The following is a 19,826-nucleotide window of genomic DNA, read 5'->3' as shown; positions in this document are numbered from 1 at the left end:
CCCCTCAGTTGCTGTCTGCCTTGTCTTTCGAGGCAGGATCTCTCGTTGGCCTGGAGCTCTCCAACTAGGCTATGTTAGCTGGCCATGGCCTCCCCGGTTCAGGGGATTACCAGCACCTGCCACAAAGCCTGGCTTTTTAAACATGGATTCTGAGAATCAAATCTGAACGTAAAAGCAAGGCACCAAGCTGTCTCTTCAGTCTGACAGGTAATCAGAGCTTCTCTAATGACCAACAGCGAACGCCATGCCGTGCCCAGGAGACGTCCCGCAACACATCCCTAAGATGGGGGGTATATCTCATGGAGAACTCTTCTAGTCTGAGTGGAGCCCTGGAGCCCCGGAACATCAGAAAATGAAAATAAAATCAGACGAACAAAAAGAGCGCCTGTAGGTCTGTTTGTGTTCACAGCTGTAACAGGATGCGGTGTGTTAAACTGCAGTGTAATGGATTCTCAGTGGAGACAGCTCTGCTCACACATTGGTCTTTTTGTGGGAGCGAAGCACCAGAGACCCTCCTTACAATTCCCGGGAACTCCGTAGATCCAAATGGGGCTACGACTGTGAATTTGTAAGCAACATCTGTGCTGCTGTCTGGAAGCCACACTCCAAAGGACAAGGACTGAGATTCTGGAGTTGCTGAAGTCATCCTTTTAACGAGAGAAGCCCCGTGGCCGACAGTCGGTTGAGGAGATGTATAACTGGCGTAATATGGCAGGTTCTCCCTGATGTAGAAAGGAGAGGGTGTAGGTGGGGCGCTGTATACTTGGACCTCCATCGACCATCCTTTGTGTCTTGCTTTGTTTTTGAGAGAGGGTCTTTAGTGTGTAGCCCTGACTGACCTGAAACTTGCTTTGTAGACCAGGCTCGTCTCAAGCTCCCACAGATCCACCTGCTTCTGCCTTTTGGGTGCTAGGCTCAAGTCTTGAACCACAACCCTGACACCATCAGCCATTTTGACATGAGGCTTTGAGACTTCAAATGTTCTTTTTTTTTTTTCCCCTTTCATGGCCATCCTGATTTTTTTTTTCTTCCTTTTATGTGTGGAGATACCATACATAGGTCATCAAGGTCTAGTTTGCTTCCTTACTGCCAAGTCACAGTCCTCTGAACCATCTCTGACACTTCAGGGTCATTGGCTGAGGTCAGCCAGTACTTTCTGGAAAGCGTCTTCCTGTGGAAAGAAATGAGAACCACATTTGGCACACTTGGCCATCCCCGAGGTCTATTTCCGTAGGTGTAGGAACGCAGTCCATGTTTACCGAGCAGGAATCCCAAGCATGCTATGTTGGTGGTGAAGGAGCCTCCTCGAAGCCCAGAGCCTGCGGGCTAATTCAGGGTGGGTCGGCGCTCAGTCTGTGGCATTCGGTCGCCATCCGTGAAAGACAGACTCACTTTCTCTGGGTTTCATCAAATTGTTTTTGTTCCTGTGGTCTCTTCCTAAATAACTATTATCAAATCCCACATGGCAAAGCCAAGGCCTGACACAGACAAGCATGACTCATCCTCTGGATGGACCACGAGGCGCGCTGAGTTCTCGGTTTTTGTTTCGGATAATAGATCCTTTCCCCCTTCCGGCTGGTGTCAAAATCCAAGTCACCCTTTCAGCATGGCTTCCTCGCCTCTTTTCCTCCCGTCCTAATGGCTTTCTTTCTTCTTTTTAATTTGTTTGCTTCCTCTGCTTTATATCCTACCAGGAGCAGATAGCCTTTTGAAATCCTTCGCTTTATACTGTTAATAAAAACAGTGCAAGCACACCTACCACTGATTAAGCATCTACTGTTATGGCTGATCCTCCACAATGCGTTCACATGTGTGTTCGTTTGGTTGTACCGAAGATCCAGCATTGAGTGGAAGGTGTAACAACACCAAGACCCTCTGAGGTTCTGTTCTCCGTTTAACTCAGCCAAAGGATTTGCAGCAAATTAAGTAGGCTGATGGGTTCCTAACCACAGAGGGCTTGGCCTCATCTGCTATAAGAGGGATAGGGAATGGTCCTTCTGCCTAAACCCCTGTTGTGGTCCATTCCTATTCCCAAATCATCCTTCATTCCTTCAGCAGCGTGCCTGAGCTGTGGACCTTCGATGACCTTAAAATATGCCCGCAGAGTTTCTGCAAAGCAAGAATTAAAACAACCAGGCATGGCGGCACAATCCTGTTGCTCTGGAGCAGTGGTTCTCAACCTGTGGGTCGCAATCATCGCGGAAACACATGTTTCCGGCAGTCTTAGGAACTGAGACACTGCTCAGTGGCAAAATTTCAGTTATGGAGTAGCAATGAAAATAAATTTATGGTTGGAGCTTCCATCAGAAATCTGTTTTCCAGTGGTCAAGACCCACAGGTTGAGAACGGCTGCTCTGGAGGCTGAAGGAGGAGGATGGTGAATCTGAGGCTAGCTTGGGCTGGGTAGGGAAACGCTGTAGCTGTGAGGAGACTTGAAGTCCTTGGGAAGATTCCCGCAGGAGACACTGTCAGTGTGGATGTGGAAAGGAGTGCGGGGTAGAGAGGGACTAGAAAACATGGTGCTTCCATGTGCTCCAGCAGATGCAGGCTCCAGGAACGCTAGTGGGAAGTGTCTTAGGTGGGAGAAGCCATACCCATGTAGCCACTAGTGACTCAGGGGACCTCTTGGGTGTTCCCGCCAGCCTTCGCCTCCTCCAGTACAAGAGTGAAAGAAAAGGCACCACACAGAAAAAGTGGAGTCAAAACCAGGATGTAAAACATGTCCCAGCCCTCGGGAGGCAGAGGCAGGCAGACCTCTGAAATTGAGGGCTGCTGCTGCCTGGGGGACCAGCCTCCAGCATCACATGGCTGGAAAGAAATCTGTGGAGTCAGTGTGCTACGACTTTTTTATCTGAGGGGAAAAGACATTCACACAGTCTCTTGATGGTTTCCTTCTGACTTTTTTTGTTGTTGTTGTTTTTCAAGACAGGGTTTCTCTGTGTAGTTTTAGAGCCTATCCTGGATCTCACTCTGTAGATCAGGCTGGCTTCGAACTCACAGAGATCCGCCTGGTTCTGCCTACCAAGTGCTAGGATTAAAAGCATGCGCCACCATCGCCCAGCCTGACTTTTTCTTTATTGTTCTTCTATATTCTCTAATCTCTATTTTCTATTCTGAGTCTTTATTTTTTTTTTCTCTACAGCTTATATACTCCAACAAAATCTTTCAGGCAATATAAAAATTACAACGTGAGCCGGGCAGTGGTGGCGCACGCCTTTAATCCCAGCACTCAGGAGGCAGAGGCAGGCGGATCTCTGTGAGTTCGAGGCCAGCCTGGTCTACCAAGTGAGTTCCAGGAAAGGCTCAAAGCTACACAAAGAAACCCTGTCTCGAAAAACCAAAAAAAAAAAAAAAAATTACAATGTGGTTACATTCTATTTTTCAAGTGTGTCCTTGTAAACTTTAAACTATTTTCTAATCTTAAAACTATTATCAAAACATCTTTATCTAACCTGAAGTTATTTTAAGGCTTTGTTTCAGCTATGATGCACACCAAAACCTGTGAATTCATCTTTTAATATCAAGATTAAAAGAATTTGAGTCAGCCTGGCTCTTGGGACTCAATTGTTTTCCTTAATCATTAACCTGAATTACGATCTATACAGCTCCTTAGGTGAAACTCATAGGCCCTAGCTATGTGACACTACTTGTATTTATTTTCAATCGTTAAAACTCTGCTTAAACTAACATTATTGTTATCAGTTAGACAATACAGCTTAGGAAGAAATCATCTTTATAATAATTCACAGGTAAAAATGCCCAATGGAACAGGATATTTCCATGAGATAAACACACTATATTACAGGCAGTAGGGATCTCCCCACACCCATTTACACCATGCCAGATACCAGAGAAAGATGGCAGCAGCAAACATGTAAAGGCACAGAAGCAGCCAGGCGGTGGCACACGCCTTTAATCCCAGCACTCGGGAGGCAGAGGCAGGTGGATCTTTGTGAGTTTGAGGCCAACCTGGTCTACAGAGTGAGATCCAGGAAAGGCACAAAGCTACACAGAGAAACCCTGTCTCAAAAAACAACAACAACAAAAAAGGCACAGGAGCAAAAGACATTCTGGAGTCTGTGGACTCAGGCTAGGCCTTGCCTATATGAGATACACCCATCAGGGATTCGCCTCTTGGTGGGCTGACACCTTGAACTTCAATGGCCTCCTTCTGCTCCTCTGACACAGCATGACCACCAGCAGAGGCCAGCCTGGTCTATGCAGTGAGTTCCCTGGCATCCAGGGCTACACAGAGGAAACCCTATCTCAAAAAGCAAAATAAAACTATACGAACAACACAAAATGTCCTCAGACCTCGTGAACACTGCTCAGGGCATGTTAAATAATACTACAACGTATCGGACGAATGCAATCACAATTGTGTGAAAACACCTATCACTGCACACACAGCTTTGCACTAGGAGGAAACAGTAGGAATGTTCTAAGAGGCTAAGTCTGAGGAATAGAACAATGGGTAATTTGGGTTTTGTTTTTGAATTTTCAGGTTTTTTTTTTTCAATTGAAATGTGTTAATCAGAAAAAAACAAGTGGAAATCAGATACCGGGGGTGGGGGGTGGGAGTGGGGGGGGGGGATGCAATATAAAAGGCCCAAACTTTCATCTCAAAACTACATTTAAAAAAATAAGTCACAAAGCACACAGAAATCAGAGGGTCAGCAACAGGCTGGGTGGAAAGGTCATTGTTCCACTGCATGTTCCTTTGTGTGTGTACCCACAATTTCAAAGCTCTTCCTGAGTTTATTTTTGCGACTAGTGGTTTTAAGCTTCCTTAGACCCACCCTTCCAGTGGGCAATGATGGTTTGAAAATGTGGAGGAAGCTGATGGGATATCTTACAAGTTTTCCACGTAGAAAAGACTTAGGAAGGGTGTGGGTAAGGACAGACCCTCTGGACAAAATGTCCTCTCCCATTCCCCTCATGTTTTTTTCTCAGTCTGGTGACTCTCTGCTTCACCAGGATGTCTGCTGACAGATAATGACAAGTCACCCCTGGAAGGGAGATGGACCAGAGAGGGAAAATGCTTCCAAGTCCTGTGCTTACTGTCCTGGGTTCCTTTAAATCTGTCAGAAGTAGAGGGGAGATTTAAGATGTGGGGGAGGGGTGTCCACAGCACCTCTATGCTACTACCTCTTTCTCTATGGCATACACACTTCTCCCATGTTAGTCTCGGATAAAGAAAATAGCCAGCTAGAAGTTCCGTACCCAAGAAAGAAGGAAGCAGGAAGTCCTCCGATAAAACCTTGACCTTTTGGCATTGAGTTAATTGGGTTTCAGGTTTGTTACTGCTAATTTAAATGTTGGCTCTAACTCCATCACAGGTAAAAGATTATTAAGGAGGAAGGCTCACACGTGTCTGAACAGCTTTTCTTATACTTTTGGTGGCTTCTTTGAAAGCTTAGAAAATGCCTGAGAAGACTGCAGCTGGGTGTCGTGTCACACACCTGTAATCCTCACCCAGGAGGCTGAAATGGGGGGGTTTGAGGACAGACAGAGCTTTATGGAAACTGCAAAACACTGAAGCCAAGCCAAGGAAAGAAGGAAGGGAAGGGAGATGGGTAGTGCTCGGTGATAGAACTATTACCTAGTATTGCAAAGCCCTGGGTTTAGTTACTGGTACTTCTTTACAGGGAATTCAGACCAAGGAGGGGCATACAGTGAAGGCAGAGGAGATAGCCAGTCCTGCCATGTTTATATTCTTCATTCTGTATCCCGTCTCTGTCTCTGTCTCTGTCTCTGTCTCTGTCTCTGTCTCTCTCTGTGTGTGTGTGTGTGTGTGTGTGTGTGTGTGTGTGTGTGTGTGTGTATGCGCATGCATGCATACATGTTTGGGGTGTTACAGATTAGAACTAATGAACCCAAGTTCATATAACTCCTTCTTGAACATCATCTCGATCTTCCAAATGTCAATTTGATAAGTTAATATGAACAAATCAGAAACATCTGCAGCAAAAACTCCCTCCCCCAACACACAAGGGCTTAACAATTAAGTGGAAAAATGTTTGGCACAAGTGTTCTGGGTTTTAGCGGATCCAGAATGTTTTGAAAAATAGTCTGAAGACGTTTCGGGAAGTCTGAAGGACAGCTGGCTTGCTCTCCCTTTAGAACTGGCAGTGGTTATTTCTGTTCTCTGTGTCACTCCACATGGCTCTTCTGGTCTGTGGAGGGAATTCTCTTGCAAAGGTGCTGGTCTCTGGAAAATCTGTGAATTGCTGTCCTCTGCAGATGCTGACCCATTCCTCTATTCTGTTCTTAAGCAAACCCAAAGCGCTGGGTTTTAGGCCCCAGGGATCTAAAAGTCATAAGGAAGCAAGACTGTGTTCAATTGCAAGACCCATGCCTAGACACAGGCCCAAAGTCATGGGTGACTTAGATCACTGTGTCCTGCTGTTGAGATTTTCCCAGTTGGTAGCCAAGGCTTACTGTTCCTGATGATGCCGAACACAGTCACTGTGCCTTGAGAAAAAAGACAGAGAAGACATCAGAGATGTTCAGAGGATGAGCTGAGAGCTGAAGGATCAGCCAGGGGAAAACACAGTTGGGTTGTAGACAGGATAAACTACCTTTTTTTTAAAAAAGCCACACTATGCCCAGACCCCTTTGCCCTCCCTGGTAGTCTTGGACCCAGATGGATGGATCTTGACAAAGGCCAACAAAGCAGAAGAAAATGATTAGTGTGTGGTTTCCTTTCCAGCTTTTGCTTGAAGAAGTCATCCTTCCATTTTTATTGAGTCTCACCATCCTGAAATTTCAATCACCCTACCTCAGGGAAGACAGCTGTTAGATCGCCCAACCTGTGATCCAAGCTGGACTCATGGATGAGAGATGCAACCTTTGCATGCTCTCACTCCTGGCTTTGGCTCCTTCGTTTTCTTTACCATCTTTCTTGGTCATCACTATTCTGTTTTCCTTCTGGGCTCGAAGCCTTGATTCCCCAGTGTTTGAAAAAAAAAAAACAAAAAACCAGCAGTGGAAGCATGTTAGCATACAGATTTGTCTCCAGGTGAGCTTGGACCAATGAAACAACCACTGGGCAGTAATGACAATGAGTTGGAGGCCTAGCTATAAAGGCATGTTGTCCATTACTGGAAACATAGCTAGAAATGGCAGAAGAATCCCTACTCAGCCAGCTTGGGTTAGAAAAGACAAATTTTAGAATTTCCAATATTGTTCTTAATATTATACTCTTCCCTCATATTTTATTTCACCTTGAAAAAATAAGATTTCTTTCTCAGTTAAGTGTGAAATAATCAGTGGCCTAGACACCCTAATGGCAGCGGTTCCTCCCACACAAGAGGCTGGCGTCTCGGCCGGAACTGAGGTGATCCAAATGCGCTTGCTAGAGCAACAGATGAGGCTTGTTTTCTGTATTATGCTGGTCTGAGAAGGCAGGGTCGATCTTCAAAGCTGTGACCCCGTCTTCACTAATTTTGGGTTTATTATCCAGAAATTATGTAGACTTCTCCCAACTCAAGGCCAGGAGCCCCAAGCCAGCTTATTTTATCTGCTAGTGAGCCAGTTCTCTGCTAGTTCATTGAAGTGTATGTTTTGTGAGCTCTTCCTTTGTGACCTTCTAGGGGAAGGTGCTTGACTGTGATCCATTCTCCCACTTAGCCTATGGCAGGATTCCCCTGGAAGCTTCGTTTTGCCCAACAGTTTAATCTGTTGCCTAAGTTATGATGCCTTGCATTCTTATCTGCGCCTGTTGTGGCCTCTATGGCTGAGGATTGAATCTGAGTCTTATTTTTGTATTGTGAAACCTTTGCACCTGGTCCTTATTACTCAGGGTGTGACCTATACCCACCAACATGCATCATCCTCCCTTGGGAGCTCTCAGACGGCTCAATCCTACCCCAGGTCAATTTGCATTTTAACAAATGGCGATTTGGTTGTCTATTAGAATTGAAAAGCCCTTTGCAGAAGATGTCACTGCTTTCCCTACAGCCACCACCATCATCACCATCTTCATCATCATGGTAACAACTCGCTTTCACTGAGAAATGTCCGCCCTCAATCCTCCCAGCATCTTTTTGTGGCTTGTTCTGTTACTCTTCCCACTTACTGGATAAACTGAGGCCTAGTGAGATCACATGATTGATGTGACGTTATTCAGGCAGTGAGCCGTGAGCCAGCCTGGCTTTAACCACAGCCTCTAATCCCTTTGGCCTGGGATCCTAACCACCTGGCTCTGTCCCTGTGTGTCACTCTGTGACCTGTCCTCTCCCTCAACAGGTCAGCCATTTATTTGGCATTCTAATAATCATGATTAGAGAAAGAACACTCAAATTTCTCAACCATGTCAGTTTCAACAGCTGTGACCACCAAGATCCTGCTATTTATCCTTTACACACACACACACACACACACACACACACACACACACACACACAACCAACAAAACAACAACAACAACAAAACAGTAGGGAGAAGTAGCTGTTTTCCATTTATTCTGTCTGCTTGCAAGGAAAGTGACTGATCCATGTTTGGTTTTGGTTTCTGCATTCTTCAAGCCATTTTCTGTCTGTAGAACAGTGGTTCTCAACCTGTGGGTCAAGACCCTTTTGAGGGGATCAAATGACATTTTCACAGGGGTCACAAATCAAATATCCTGTATATCAGATATTTACATTCTGGTTCATAACAGTAGCAAAATTACAGTTATGAAGTAGCAATGAAAATAATTTTATGTTGGGGTCACCACAACATGAGGAACTGTATTAAAGGGTCACAGCATTAGGAAGGTTGAGAACCAGAGCTCTAGAATGTTCTGCCGGGCTCATGGAACATTTATTGTGTTGTATAATAAAGTGTTACCAGGTTCTAGAATAAAAAATGAAGCCCAAGCTGGGCGGTGGTGGTGCATACCTTTAATCCCAGCACTTGGGAGGCAAAGACAGGTGGATCTCTATAAGTTCGAGGCCATCCTGGTCTACAGAGAGTTCCAGGCCAGCTAAGGCTGTACAGAGAAACCCTATCTTGAAAACAAAACTAACCAAACAACAACAACAACAACAACAACAAAATAAAGCCCAATTAAGAACGTTAAATGATAATGTTCTCCTTTTGATAAACCATTGCTAAGGACAGAGTGCCATTGGTATATTCTGTAAAAGGCCTTTGGGTCTTAAAGTCATTTAAAAACAAGTGTCTAATGGGTTTAATGTCTCTCAGCCTCGAGAGTGAGCTGCTTCTACTGCCCCTGATGAAAGTAGCCTGCTTAGACTTGCATGCTGTCCTCTCAGTACGGACTTCTTCTAGGTCTGTTGTAATAGTGCGATGTCTTGAACTTGACCTTTGGAAGAAGGCATATTTATAGCTTTAATGTGAGAAAAGGATAGGCAGGTAGCATGACCTTGCCTCGAGGTTCTTCCCGAGTTCACCTTAAAGACCTCAAAGTTAGGCGGGCACAGCTACAGCCCACGTGCTTGGGGCCAAAGGTTAATGACAGGAAGGTGATGTCTGGGCCAGGAAGAAACACTAAGCTCAGTGGTTTTTTAAGCTGATTGCCACACTTCCCTGATGGGTGCTGCTGAGGGCTTTGGAGGAGAGATGTGGCCTACGACAGCTTCCCCAGGCTCCTCCTCACTTTCAACCTGTTTGGACATTCAGTCTTGCATCGTTGTGTTCCAGTTGGGGGGCAACATCTTATTTGATGAGCTGTTTCCTCCTGCTGCCTCTCAGTTGAATCATGCAGTAAAAAGCAACGGAGGCCAGGTGTGGTGGCGCCCGCCCAATAATCCCTCAGGTCAAGCAAAGCAGGAGGATCTCCCGTTTGAAAGAGCCATACTTGGTCTAGAGAGTAAGGGGAGGGACGGACGTAGCTCAGAGGTAGATGCTTACAAATAAATCAACTGAGCCAATCTGCTTTGTCCTTTCCATCTTTCACAATTAAGGCCAGCACGGGGCAGAAAGGTCAATGGGCTTCCCCAAGGTCACACTTCGTTTTGACTAAGTCTTTTCTGCTGTCCTTCCTCTGAAAGCCTGGGCAGGCTGCCAGGTCTGCTGGGCACTCTCTGCTGTCTGGATCAGCCCTGTCTGATAATACAGCCTCACTGACCTGGGTGAATATCCTTGGCATTTAGGACTCCTGGGCTCATGTTTAGAAAACAAAACGCTGCTCAGCTATTCTGAACAAAGCTGAGTCAAGAAGCCATCCGTTCTGGCCATTGGCTGTCTCACTCAGGCAGCCACCCTGGTCCCTTCTCACTTTCTTACTCACTCACTACAGCCTTGCAGGAGATGGGCTACCCGCAAATACCAGCAACTCCCCTGTGTCACCACGATGGGAACCCCCATAGAGGAGAATGCGCATTTGGAGAATTCATGGTCAAACAGGAAAGGTGTGATTAGGAAACTGAGATCACAAAAACAAAACATACGGAAAAAAACCAAAATGCCCTAGAAAAACACAAGCAAGCCATAAGATACACTAATGAGAAAATCGATGACATTTTGCAGTCTGGATTAATGCCTGTGGGGATAATTTCCATTTTATCACCCTTGTTTACCAGACAGACATTCTTATTTGGCTGTGTGACAAATGATATGCAACTAAAAAGCATTTGGCTTTTGTTTTAATAACAGAAAAAAATCCTAACATGTATTAAGCTGGAAGGGGAAAAAAATCACAGTACAGAAGTCACCCGCCAAGGACAAGCATTCAAACATTTTAATGACTGTTCTCTGTCAACCTGCATGGCCGTGTTTAATACTACCTCACTCTTTCCTGTAATACAACATGCTGATCTTTCTCTCCTAGACAAGGACCCCAAAACACTGCCCAAGCACCTGGGCTAAAAGGTCCCTTCCATGTGGCAAGCTGGGATCAGGGAAGTAGGGATCTAGGGCAAGGACTTCTTTCTCTTAGCTCTGGCCTCTCTTCTCAGCTTCCTTTACTCCCCATCTCCATTTCTAAGCCCTGGTCCTTGCCTCTGTAGTGGTTCCCAGAGGAGACCAACACACACCCGAGAAATGCAGTTCGGGTTCTTTCCTGAGCTATAGTAAAGCTCTACACATTGAGATCTCCTTCAAGGGAAACTCAGATTCTCCTCTTGTAAAATAATGTCTTTGCTGGTGTGAATGAGCATGCGCCTGTGCTGTGGAGGTCAGGGGACAACCTTGAGCACCCATCCTTACCTTCCACGTTGTTTGAGACGGAATTTCTTTGTCGTCCACTGCTGTGTACTGTGGGTTCCCTGGTCCATGAGCTTCTGAACGTTCCTGTTTCTGCCTTCTGTCTTCTAGGAGTGCTGAGATTACAGATGCTCACGAAGTGCTCGGCTCTGTGTGATTCTAGAGAGCTCAAATCACGTCTTCGTATTTGCACAGCAAATATGCACAGTGAGGCTCACCCAGTCACTGAACCATATCTCTGCTCAGAAACTCAGATTCTGTTTCTAAAAAGATAATAACTTACCACTTTACTTGGGTACCTATTAACTAAGACTTTAGTGATAAAACTTGGCTTTCACGTTATTTAGTCATGTATCCAGAGATGTTACCTGGAAGAATTCTTTCATGTATTGTTGTCTTTCTTGTTTAGGGTTGCTGTACTTCCATTCTCTCTAAATTCATTTAGAAGTAAATTTCACCCCCAGAAGCAAGGACTACTCCCCTTTCAACCTACAGGATTTGCCACTGTTACCTGAACCACACTCAGGGTAATCCTTGTGTGCTCTTGACTTGAGACTGAATTCTCAAGCTAACCGTGACCGGTTCTGGTGACTCCAGATCACCTCCTGGTGCAAGAGGCATTGACCTTTCCCCCTGAGTTCCAGGGTGCTGTTGGGGAGGCTGAGATGCTGAACCTTTCAGAGAAGAAAAGATGGAGAGATGCACACCTGGGAGAGAGCCAGCAGTACCAAGTATAGTGTATTTGTGCAATTTTCAAGGTCATCTTTTTTTTTTTTTTAATGCCTGAAATATAAAAGTAATGTTGGCTGTTTCCAAGTTCTCCAAAACACTGGCCCTTTAAAAATTTATTTCCTCCAAATTATCCTCTACAGTGCCCCTTAGCAAATGAGAATTCCTGCCATACCTGCTCTCTAGAATATCCCCAGGTCACAGTGTAGCTGCTGAACTTTATAGGCCAAGGGTGAATTTCTGTAGAATAAATGCATATGACTTTTCCCTTGAGAATTCAAAGACCCCTGACTTGGCATAAAACGAAACAAAATTGCAGACCTGTACGTCTTTAGGAGGCCTCCCAGTCTAATGCTGCCCCCACCCCTACCCTCACCCCACCTTCCCTCCCCGCCATCCTCCTTATCTTCAGTGTCTGCATTTAAGTTTTGTAATGTGTATGACTTTCAGCGGCATTGAAATCCTTATAAATCTGGCATCATGCCATACACCCATAATCCTAGCATTTGGGAAGCCTAGGAGGATCACTGTCAGGTTTGAAGCAACTGTGTGATATAGCAAGTTCCAGGCCAGCCTAGGTTATATACATGGTGAGTCCCTGTCTCCACCAGAAGGGGGGGGGCACAGAGACAAAGAGACAGAGACAGAGAGACAAGAGATTTTTTTGATTCACTTAACAAAGTAAAATGTTCTCTTGTTAAATTTGCTATTAATATTGCCATAATACAAACGTGTTTACCATGGTGCTCTACTTTCATTTTTTGTTGCTATGACAAAATAACAAAAAGCAAATACGGGGAAGGTAGTTTATTTCAGCTTACAAATCTAGGTTGTGATCCATTGTTGTGGGGTAGTGAAGTCAAAGCCATGAGCAGAGAGAATGAATGTACACATCCTTGCTTGCTTACGCTCCATTCCATTTCTCCATTACTAAACAGTCCAGGACTCCCTGCCTAGGGAATAGTGCTGCCCACAGTGGGCCTGCTTTCCCACATCAATTGACCTAGTTAAGACAATCCCGCACAGGCATGCCCTCGGGCCAATACAAAGCACAATATTCCTGGTTGACACTCTCTTTCCAGATGAGTCTAGACTGTGACAAGCTGGCAGATCAGTCACACGCTGTATTGAGGTGCATTATCTGCTCCGTCCTGGCAATTTCCCCTTCTGCCTGTTCCAGGATAAGGGGATGGCAGGCAGGTGACAAGATGGGAGAACAGTTTAACATCCCCCATGGGTACTTGCTGTATTTTGACACCATCCCTGTGGTGTGCCTTTATTAGTCCTATTTAAAAGGTGAACTAAAATGTAGAGACAAGTATTTTTCTCATGTCCCTGGCTGAGTTATCTATTGCTATTGAAACAAGTCACTACTAACTGAGTAGCTTAAAGCACCAGGAACTTACCCCTTAGACATCTGGTAGTGAGAAGTCTAAAATGGACCTTTACTGACTGAAGTCATGGTGTCATCCAGGTCCCGACTCCTTCTAGAGACTTAAGGGAGAAGTCTGTTCCCGTACTTTAAGCTTTCAGAGAATGCACACCCTGCCCTCCTTGGCTCGTGGTCCCTTCCTCTATCCTCAAATCTAGCTGGCCAGCATTTCCACCTAGCTCTTTGGTTCTGACGTCTCTGCCTCCTTCTTCCTTTGTATCTTGAGTGATAGAAATAGAGACAGTTTATTAAGAAGGGGAAAAGACAGTTCAGTCTCTGCGAGCCCCTATGAGCCCAGGCTAGTTGACTGTGTGAGCCCTCTGTGGACCTTGACCCCTCAGCTCCTACATTCTCCTCCTCTGCAGGATGTCTAAACTCCACCTAATGTTTAGCAGTGGGTCTCTGCATCTGCCTCCATCAGTGGCTGGATGATGCCTCTCTGATAACAATTGGGCCAGGCACCAGTCTGGTCACAGGAGATGGCCAGTTCAGGCTACGTATCTGCTGTTGCTAGGAGTCTAAGCTGCGGTCCTTCCCGTAGACACTTGGGAGATTCTCCTGCACCAGGTTTCAACCAAATCCCGAAATGCATGACCTAGCAGCCCCCCTCAAGAACTCTCTCTCTCCATGCTCTCCTGTATGGGAATGACCTAGGTACTCTGTGTATATTTTACAGTTGTGTAGCTTGGTCCTCTTGTGGGACTCCTAACAATGGGAACAGGGGCTGTCTCTGACTCTTTTACTGGCTTTTGGGACCCTACTCCTCATACTGGGACGCCTTGCCCAGCCTTAATACATGGGGAGGTGCTTAGTCTTACTGCAACTTGATATGCCATATTTTGTTGATACTTATGACCTGCCCTTTTCTGGATGCAAATGGGAGACGAGGGGATTGGGGGGGTGGGTGGAAGCAGGGTTGGAGGAGGGAAGGAGGGACTGGGAGAAGAGGATAGGGGGAGGCCGAGGCCTGGATGTAAAATAAATAGATGAATAAATAAATAAATACATAAAAGACAGGGAAAAGACATGCCCAACAGTCAAAATGGGCTCCTGAGCTTGGAAGCCAGGCCCAGAAGCCTGGTGGCACACGCTCACTCCATCTTGTGAAAGGATCCCTGTGACTACAGAGCCCACACGGATGATCTAGGAAAGCAGCTTTACCTCCACTTCATCGCCGGAATTGTATTTGCAGTGACCCTTTGTTCTGCAAGGTGATATATTCATATGTTCTAGAGACTATACCACCCTGCATGTGTCTGCTCTCACCTGATCTCAGAAGCTAAGCAAGGTTAGGCCCCGTCTGTGGTAGCATTGTGTTCCCCAAAATATTGTCCACACTAATAAACTAATCTGGGATCAGAGAACAGACAGCCACTAGATACAGAGGCCAGAAAATGGTGGCACTCACGCCTTTAATCCTAGCATTCCAGAGGTAGAAATCCCTCTGGATCTCTGTGAGTTCAAGGCCACATTGGAAACAGCCAGGCATGGTGAAACTTGCCTTTAATCCCAGGGAGTGGTAGTAGAAGGCAGAACGGTATATAAGGTATGAGGACCAGAAACTAGAAGCATTTGGCTGGTTAAGCTTTTAGGTTTTGAGCAGCACAGTTCAGCTGAGAACCATTCGGATATGAGGACACAGAGGCTTCCAGTCTGAGGAAACAAGATCAGCTGAGAAGTTGGCCAGATGAGGTTAGCTGTGGCTTGTTCTGTCTCTCTGACCTTCCAGTATTCACCCCAATAACTGCCCCCAGGTTCATTCTTATTAATAAGACTCTTTAAGATTCATGCTACACCCGTCAGTACTTGGATGGCATGAATGGCTATCTTTGAGAGAAGCATCATTTTTCTCCTCTGAATTTCAGGAACCCATATGGTACTGGGCCGCTCTGGTCCTCCTACAGGTTTCTAGCCTTCTATACACACAAGACAGAGGCTCTGGTTTGTTTTACGTGCACACGCGGATGTGTGGAGGCAGAGAGGAGCTTCTCCTCATACGTCTGCCTTTGATGCTACATGTTTAATCGTAAAAACAAAACAAAGCAAACAACAACAACAAACCCTAATGTCTCCTGTGCTTCTGTTTACAAGCTGGGGCTGGCAGATGTTCAGCAATGATACCGGCTGGTGTTAATGAGACCACAGTAACAGGATGAGGCAGCACCCTGCTGGTGAGTTTTAGGCAAGGTTTTTCCAGACACGTTGAATGAACTCAGGATCTCCCGGCCTTTGTCTTACAGGCTTATGTAGAGAAGCACGTTGTGAAGAATTATTTCTACTATTACCTGTTCCGGTTTTCAGCCGCCTTGGGCCAGGAAGTCTTCTACATCACATTTCTCCCGTTCACCCACTGGAATATTGATCCTTATTTGTCCAGAAGACTGGTCATGATATGGGTTGTAAGTATTTTGTCATTATTATTTACTTATCACAGACACGTCTAAGGTGATTACCTGCACTTGGTATGCAAGTATCTTGAACAGGTGGTCTTTCTCCCTTAACACTGCTTGCACAAGATTTTGCTATTTGCTCTAGTTTAGTTTAGAAAAAGCATAGTGCATTTTATTTGCAAAAAAACCAGGCCAACCTGTGCCTTCATGTACTTGTTTGATATTCTCCCTTCTATAAGAAAACAGACTAGAAGAGAGGTAAGACACTGGGCAGGGAAGAAAGGAGCTTTGTAAGAACTCTTGTGGAGTGTGGGGTAAAACCTTCCAAGAGGCTATATTAATAAAATTTGATAAAAATCTAACTAGAAGCTGTAGAGCAGAAATTCCAAGCACTGGGAAGCAATGACTCTTCATACATTGGAGAGGTCAAAACATCCTCGGCTGAGTGCCTGCCTAGGGGGTAACACACGAGACAGCTGTGATGAGTCAGGTGTACAGCAAGAGCCCCCATCCTGCTGTTTCCTTGGGACCCTGTCTCTTAGCCTTGGTTGGGAGAAAGTTCTGGGTCGATGTGTTTGTTTGTTTGTGTTTGTTTTTTGTTGTTGTTGTTCTTTTGCACAGCTGTGAGGGGTGGTGTGTGTGTGTGTGTGTGTGTGTGTGTGTGTGTGTGTGTGTTTGTGTGGTATGTGCATCTGTCTGCAAATGTCCACATGTGTGTGGAGGTATGTGTAATCATAGCTAAACCATTTCCATTTTTCTGATTATAGTCCAAGCCCTTTCTTGATTCTGGCAGTTTCTATGCAGACCCGACTTCTCCCCTAATAATCCATGGCTTTTGGTTCTATCTTCCCGATCAGAAGCAAGGCATGTCCCCAATGAGGGGAGAAGGGAGTTTGCTCACACCATGATCACAGCGTAGAGGTTGGGGCAGAGGCTCATGGTCCTAAAAGCTGATGTGACACAGGTAGCGTGTTGTTATTTTCAGCAACACAGGGCTGTTCCAACTCGCTCAGAGAAGTAGGGTATGTTCTACGTGTGTAGGGAATCCAGGAACCACAGCCTCAAAGGTCTGACATTGGGGAATGGTTGGGTTGTCAGGTACAACACAGTTGTGACTATTCCCTGTTACCTCCTGCTGTCGGCTAGGACTGTTTCAAGACAATCATATGTAGTTCATTATATAGTTCAATCCCACAAACCTATCCATCTCTGGCCAGTCCCTTAGACTCATGCTTTTGATGCAAACAGCTGTGGATAGGGGTAGGGAGAGATGATTGACAGGGCTGCCAATGCCATGGATCGGGCTGTGGGACGAGAAAGACCTGGGTGATTGCCTTAGATTGAGTTTTTATGGCTGTGAAGAGACACCACGACCACGGCAACTTTTATAAAGCAAACATTTAGTTGAGGGAGCTTGCTTACAGTTTCAGAGGTTCAGTCAGTGATCGTTATGGCGGGGAGCATGGTGGCATGCAGGCAGAGGTGATGCTGGAGCTGAGACTGCTACAGTCTTGTAGGCAACAGGACATCAACTGACATGCTGGGCAGTATCCTGACTGTAGGAAACCTCAAAGCCCTCCCCCACAGTGACACACTTCCTCCAACAAGGCCATACCACTCCAACAAAGCCACACGTCCTAATAATGCCACTCCCTATGAGATTATGGGGGACCAAATACAGTCAAACTGCCACAGTGATGAAACCCAGAATGGAAACCCTGTTCAAAGCACTTTGTGATTCCAGCCTGCCATCTCCACTAATTTCAGCTGAAAGGACACAGCCAGAGATCCCTGGAGGCTTGTCACGTGGTCACACGTGTGCTATGTATGTGACATTTTAAAGAGGTCCCTCTGTGGTGTGTAGGAGGGAGAAAAATAGCAAAGATTGGGTGGAATGGCATAGACTATAGTGATGCTTTTGTAAAGTGCTAGGCTGTCTTCGATGATTTTTGTCTTGCATTGTGAGTTTCCCTCAATACCAGACAGTTCTCTTGAAATGAATGCTGATTTAGTGTCAAATAATTTGTGCGCTGCCTGCTGCTTGTACGCAATACAATTGAAGGGACAGTTTAGAAAAAGCTTAATGACTTGGCAAACATACACCATTTCTGTTTGTTTGTTTGTTTTGTTGTTTTTTTCTCTCTTGTAGATGCCACAACTTTGGCAATAAGGAAAACCAGAAAAGCACAGTGTTCTTTCCAGGGGGCCCTTTGGGATCCTGCGCTTTCTCAATAAATGAGCTTAAGTTGGAGAAACAGCGGTTTTTTTCCCCCCAGTTTGATTACTCACACCCAGCTAGCTGATACCAGTAGCACAGGGCAGTTCTGCGCCCACATTGAACTCGTGCCTGCTAGCCTGTGAGGGTTTTACTGCTGTGGGGTTTAGGTATCTTTTTATGAAGCAGTCCTGAGCATCACTGCGGAGTTGACGACGTGTCTAAAGAGATCAGTGTTTCCGACGGCCACCTGCTTGCCTGACAAAGGAGCTTGTCACCTGCTTAGAGAGGTGTGGAAGAGGGCCTGCACCTCACACCCCCTGGCCTGGGGTCAGCTTTATAGGGGCCCAAAGATGACTCAAAATGTGATTATCTCCTAATCCTCTGTTTAAACTGCTCCCACCAGTCACTTCAAAAGATGTCTCGGCTTGTTAAATTGGTTCTCACTTGAGATTAATGACTCTTTAAGCAGAGCCAACAATAGCCAGATTGAAACCCCCTAGAACCCGCACGGAATGCAATAGAATGAGGCGTCCGGGATTCTGCCCCTTTCCCTCTGAAGTGGAATCTGTAATTTAGCCTTAGTTAAATATTAAGTAAATGTCTTGATGGGGTTGTTAGACTCAGTCTATTGGTTTGGTCTTTGACACATAATAGAGGCAAGTATTGGTTTTAGTGGAGGCTAACCATGAAAAGCAAAAAGCCTTCAAACGGACTCATGTGGTAGACAACTCCATCTGTCTCTCTGTAATTATCACATTATCTGAAAGTGATTCCTCCCCATCCTTTTTGTTATTGGCATATATTCACTGTACATAGTGTTGGATTTCACAGAGACATTTTCATGGAAGTCTGTAATGTACTTTGAACATGTTCCCTCCATACGCCCCTCCCCTCCCCTCCCCTTTCTCTCCTGCCATCAGTTCCTTTAATTCCCCCAAAGAGTTTCACTTCTACTGTCGTGTGTGTGTGTGTGTGTGTGTGTGTGTGTGTGTGTGTGTGTGTGTGTCTACATAAAATCTGGCATCCACAAATGATTAAAAAAAAACAAAACATGCTGACTAGAAGCAACATGGGAAGGAAGGGGTGTATTTAACTTACAGGTTACAGGCCATTATCAAGAGAAGCCGAGGCAGGAACTCAAAGCAGGAATCTGCAGGCAGGAATCGATGCAGAAGCCATGGAGGAACACTGATTATTGGCTTACTCCTCATGGCTGGCTCAACCTGCTTTCATATGGGATGCCCAGGGGTGACACTGCCCACAGTGGACTGGGCCCTCCCACATCAATCGCTAATCAAGCAAATGCTTTCATAGACTTGCCTACAGGCCAGTCGGATGGGGGTGTTTTCTCAGTGGAGGGTTGCTCTTTCCAGATGACTCTAGCTTGTGTCAGATTGACAAAAAGGAACCAGCACAATGGTATAGAACTGTAATCCTGCTGTCAGAGGCTGAGGCAGGAAGACTGTGAGCCAGTTTAGGCTATCCAGTGAGGCCGTGGAGAGAGACAGGAGCAGGGGAGGCAGAGGGAGAAGGAAAGCAGAGTGGGAGAGAGGGAATATGAATTTGAGAATGAGTAAACAACTGGAAATGTGCCCACCTTCTCCACTGTCCCCCATCTCCTAAGACTTGGATGGCAGAGATCTTTGCCCAGCTCACTCAACTATCACTTCTGATGTTTCGCTGAACTTCTGTGTGGGTGGGTAATTGCCTGGAAGCTCAGGTAAGTATAAAATTGGTTGAAACACAGAGTGCAGGAGAAGACTATCTTGAAAAATGGAGTTGGACTAGATCTGCAATGAGGATGCGAAGTATATGCTCTGCCACATCTTGACGCACAGCCCTGTATCTCTTTATTTTGTTTCATACTGATTATTGATGCTCTATAAGCTGAATATGATGGCTCACC

General features: G+C 45.6%; 1 protein-coding gene across 1 annotated transcript in view; it reads left to right on the top strand.

Moving 5' to 3' along the window:
• Sgpp2 (sphingosine-1-phosphate phosphatase 2) overlaps nt 1-19,826 on the top strand; it is a 112,681-nt gene that overhangs the window by 37,807 nt on the left and 55,048 nt on the right. Inside the window, exon 2 of the mRNA XM_028889272.2 lies at nt 15,553-15,711. Within this exon, the coding sequence (XP_028745105.1) occupies nt 15,700-15,711 (12 nt within the window). The 5' untranslated portion in view covers nt 15,553-15,699. The remainder of the gene's footprint in view (nt 1-15,552; nt 15,712-19,826) is intronic.

This window comes from Peromyscus leucopus, chromosome 13 (genome assembly GCF_004664715.2).
Source record: "Peromyscus leucopus breed LL Stock chromosome 13, UCI_PerLeu_2.1, whole genome shotgun sequence".
NCBI classification, from domain to species: domain Eukaryota; kingdom Metazoa; phylum Chordata; class Mammalia; order Rodentia; family Cricetidae; genus Peromyscus; species Peromyscus leucopus.
Note: the sequence above shows the minus strand (reverse complement) of the source record. Positions and strands in the feature narration are given on the sequence as shown.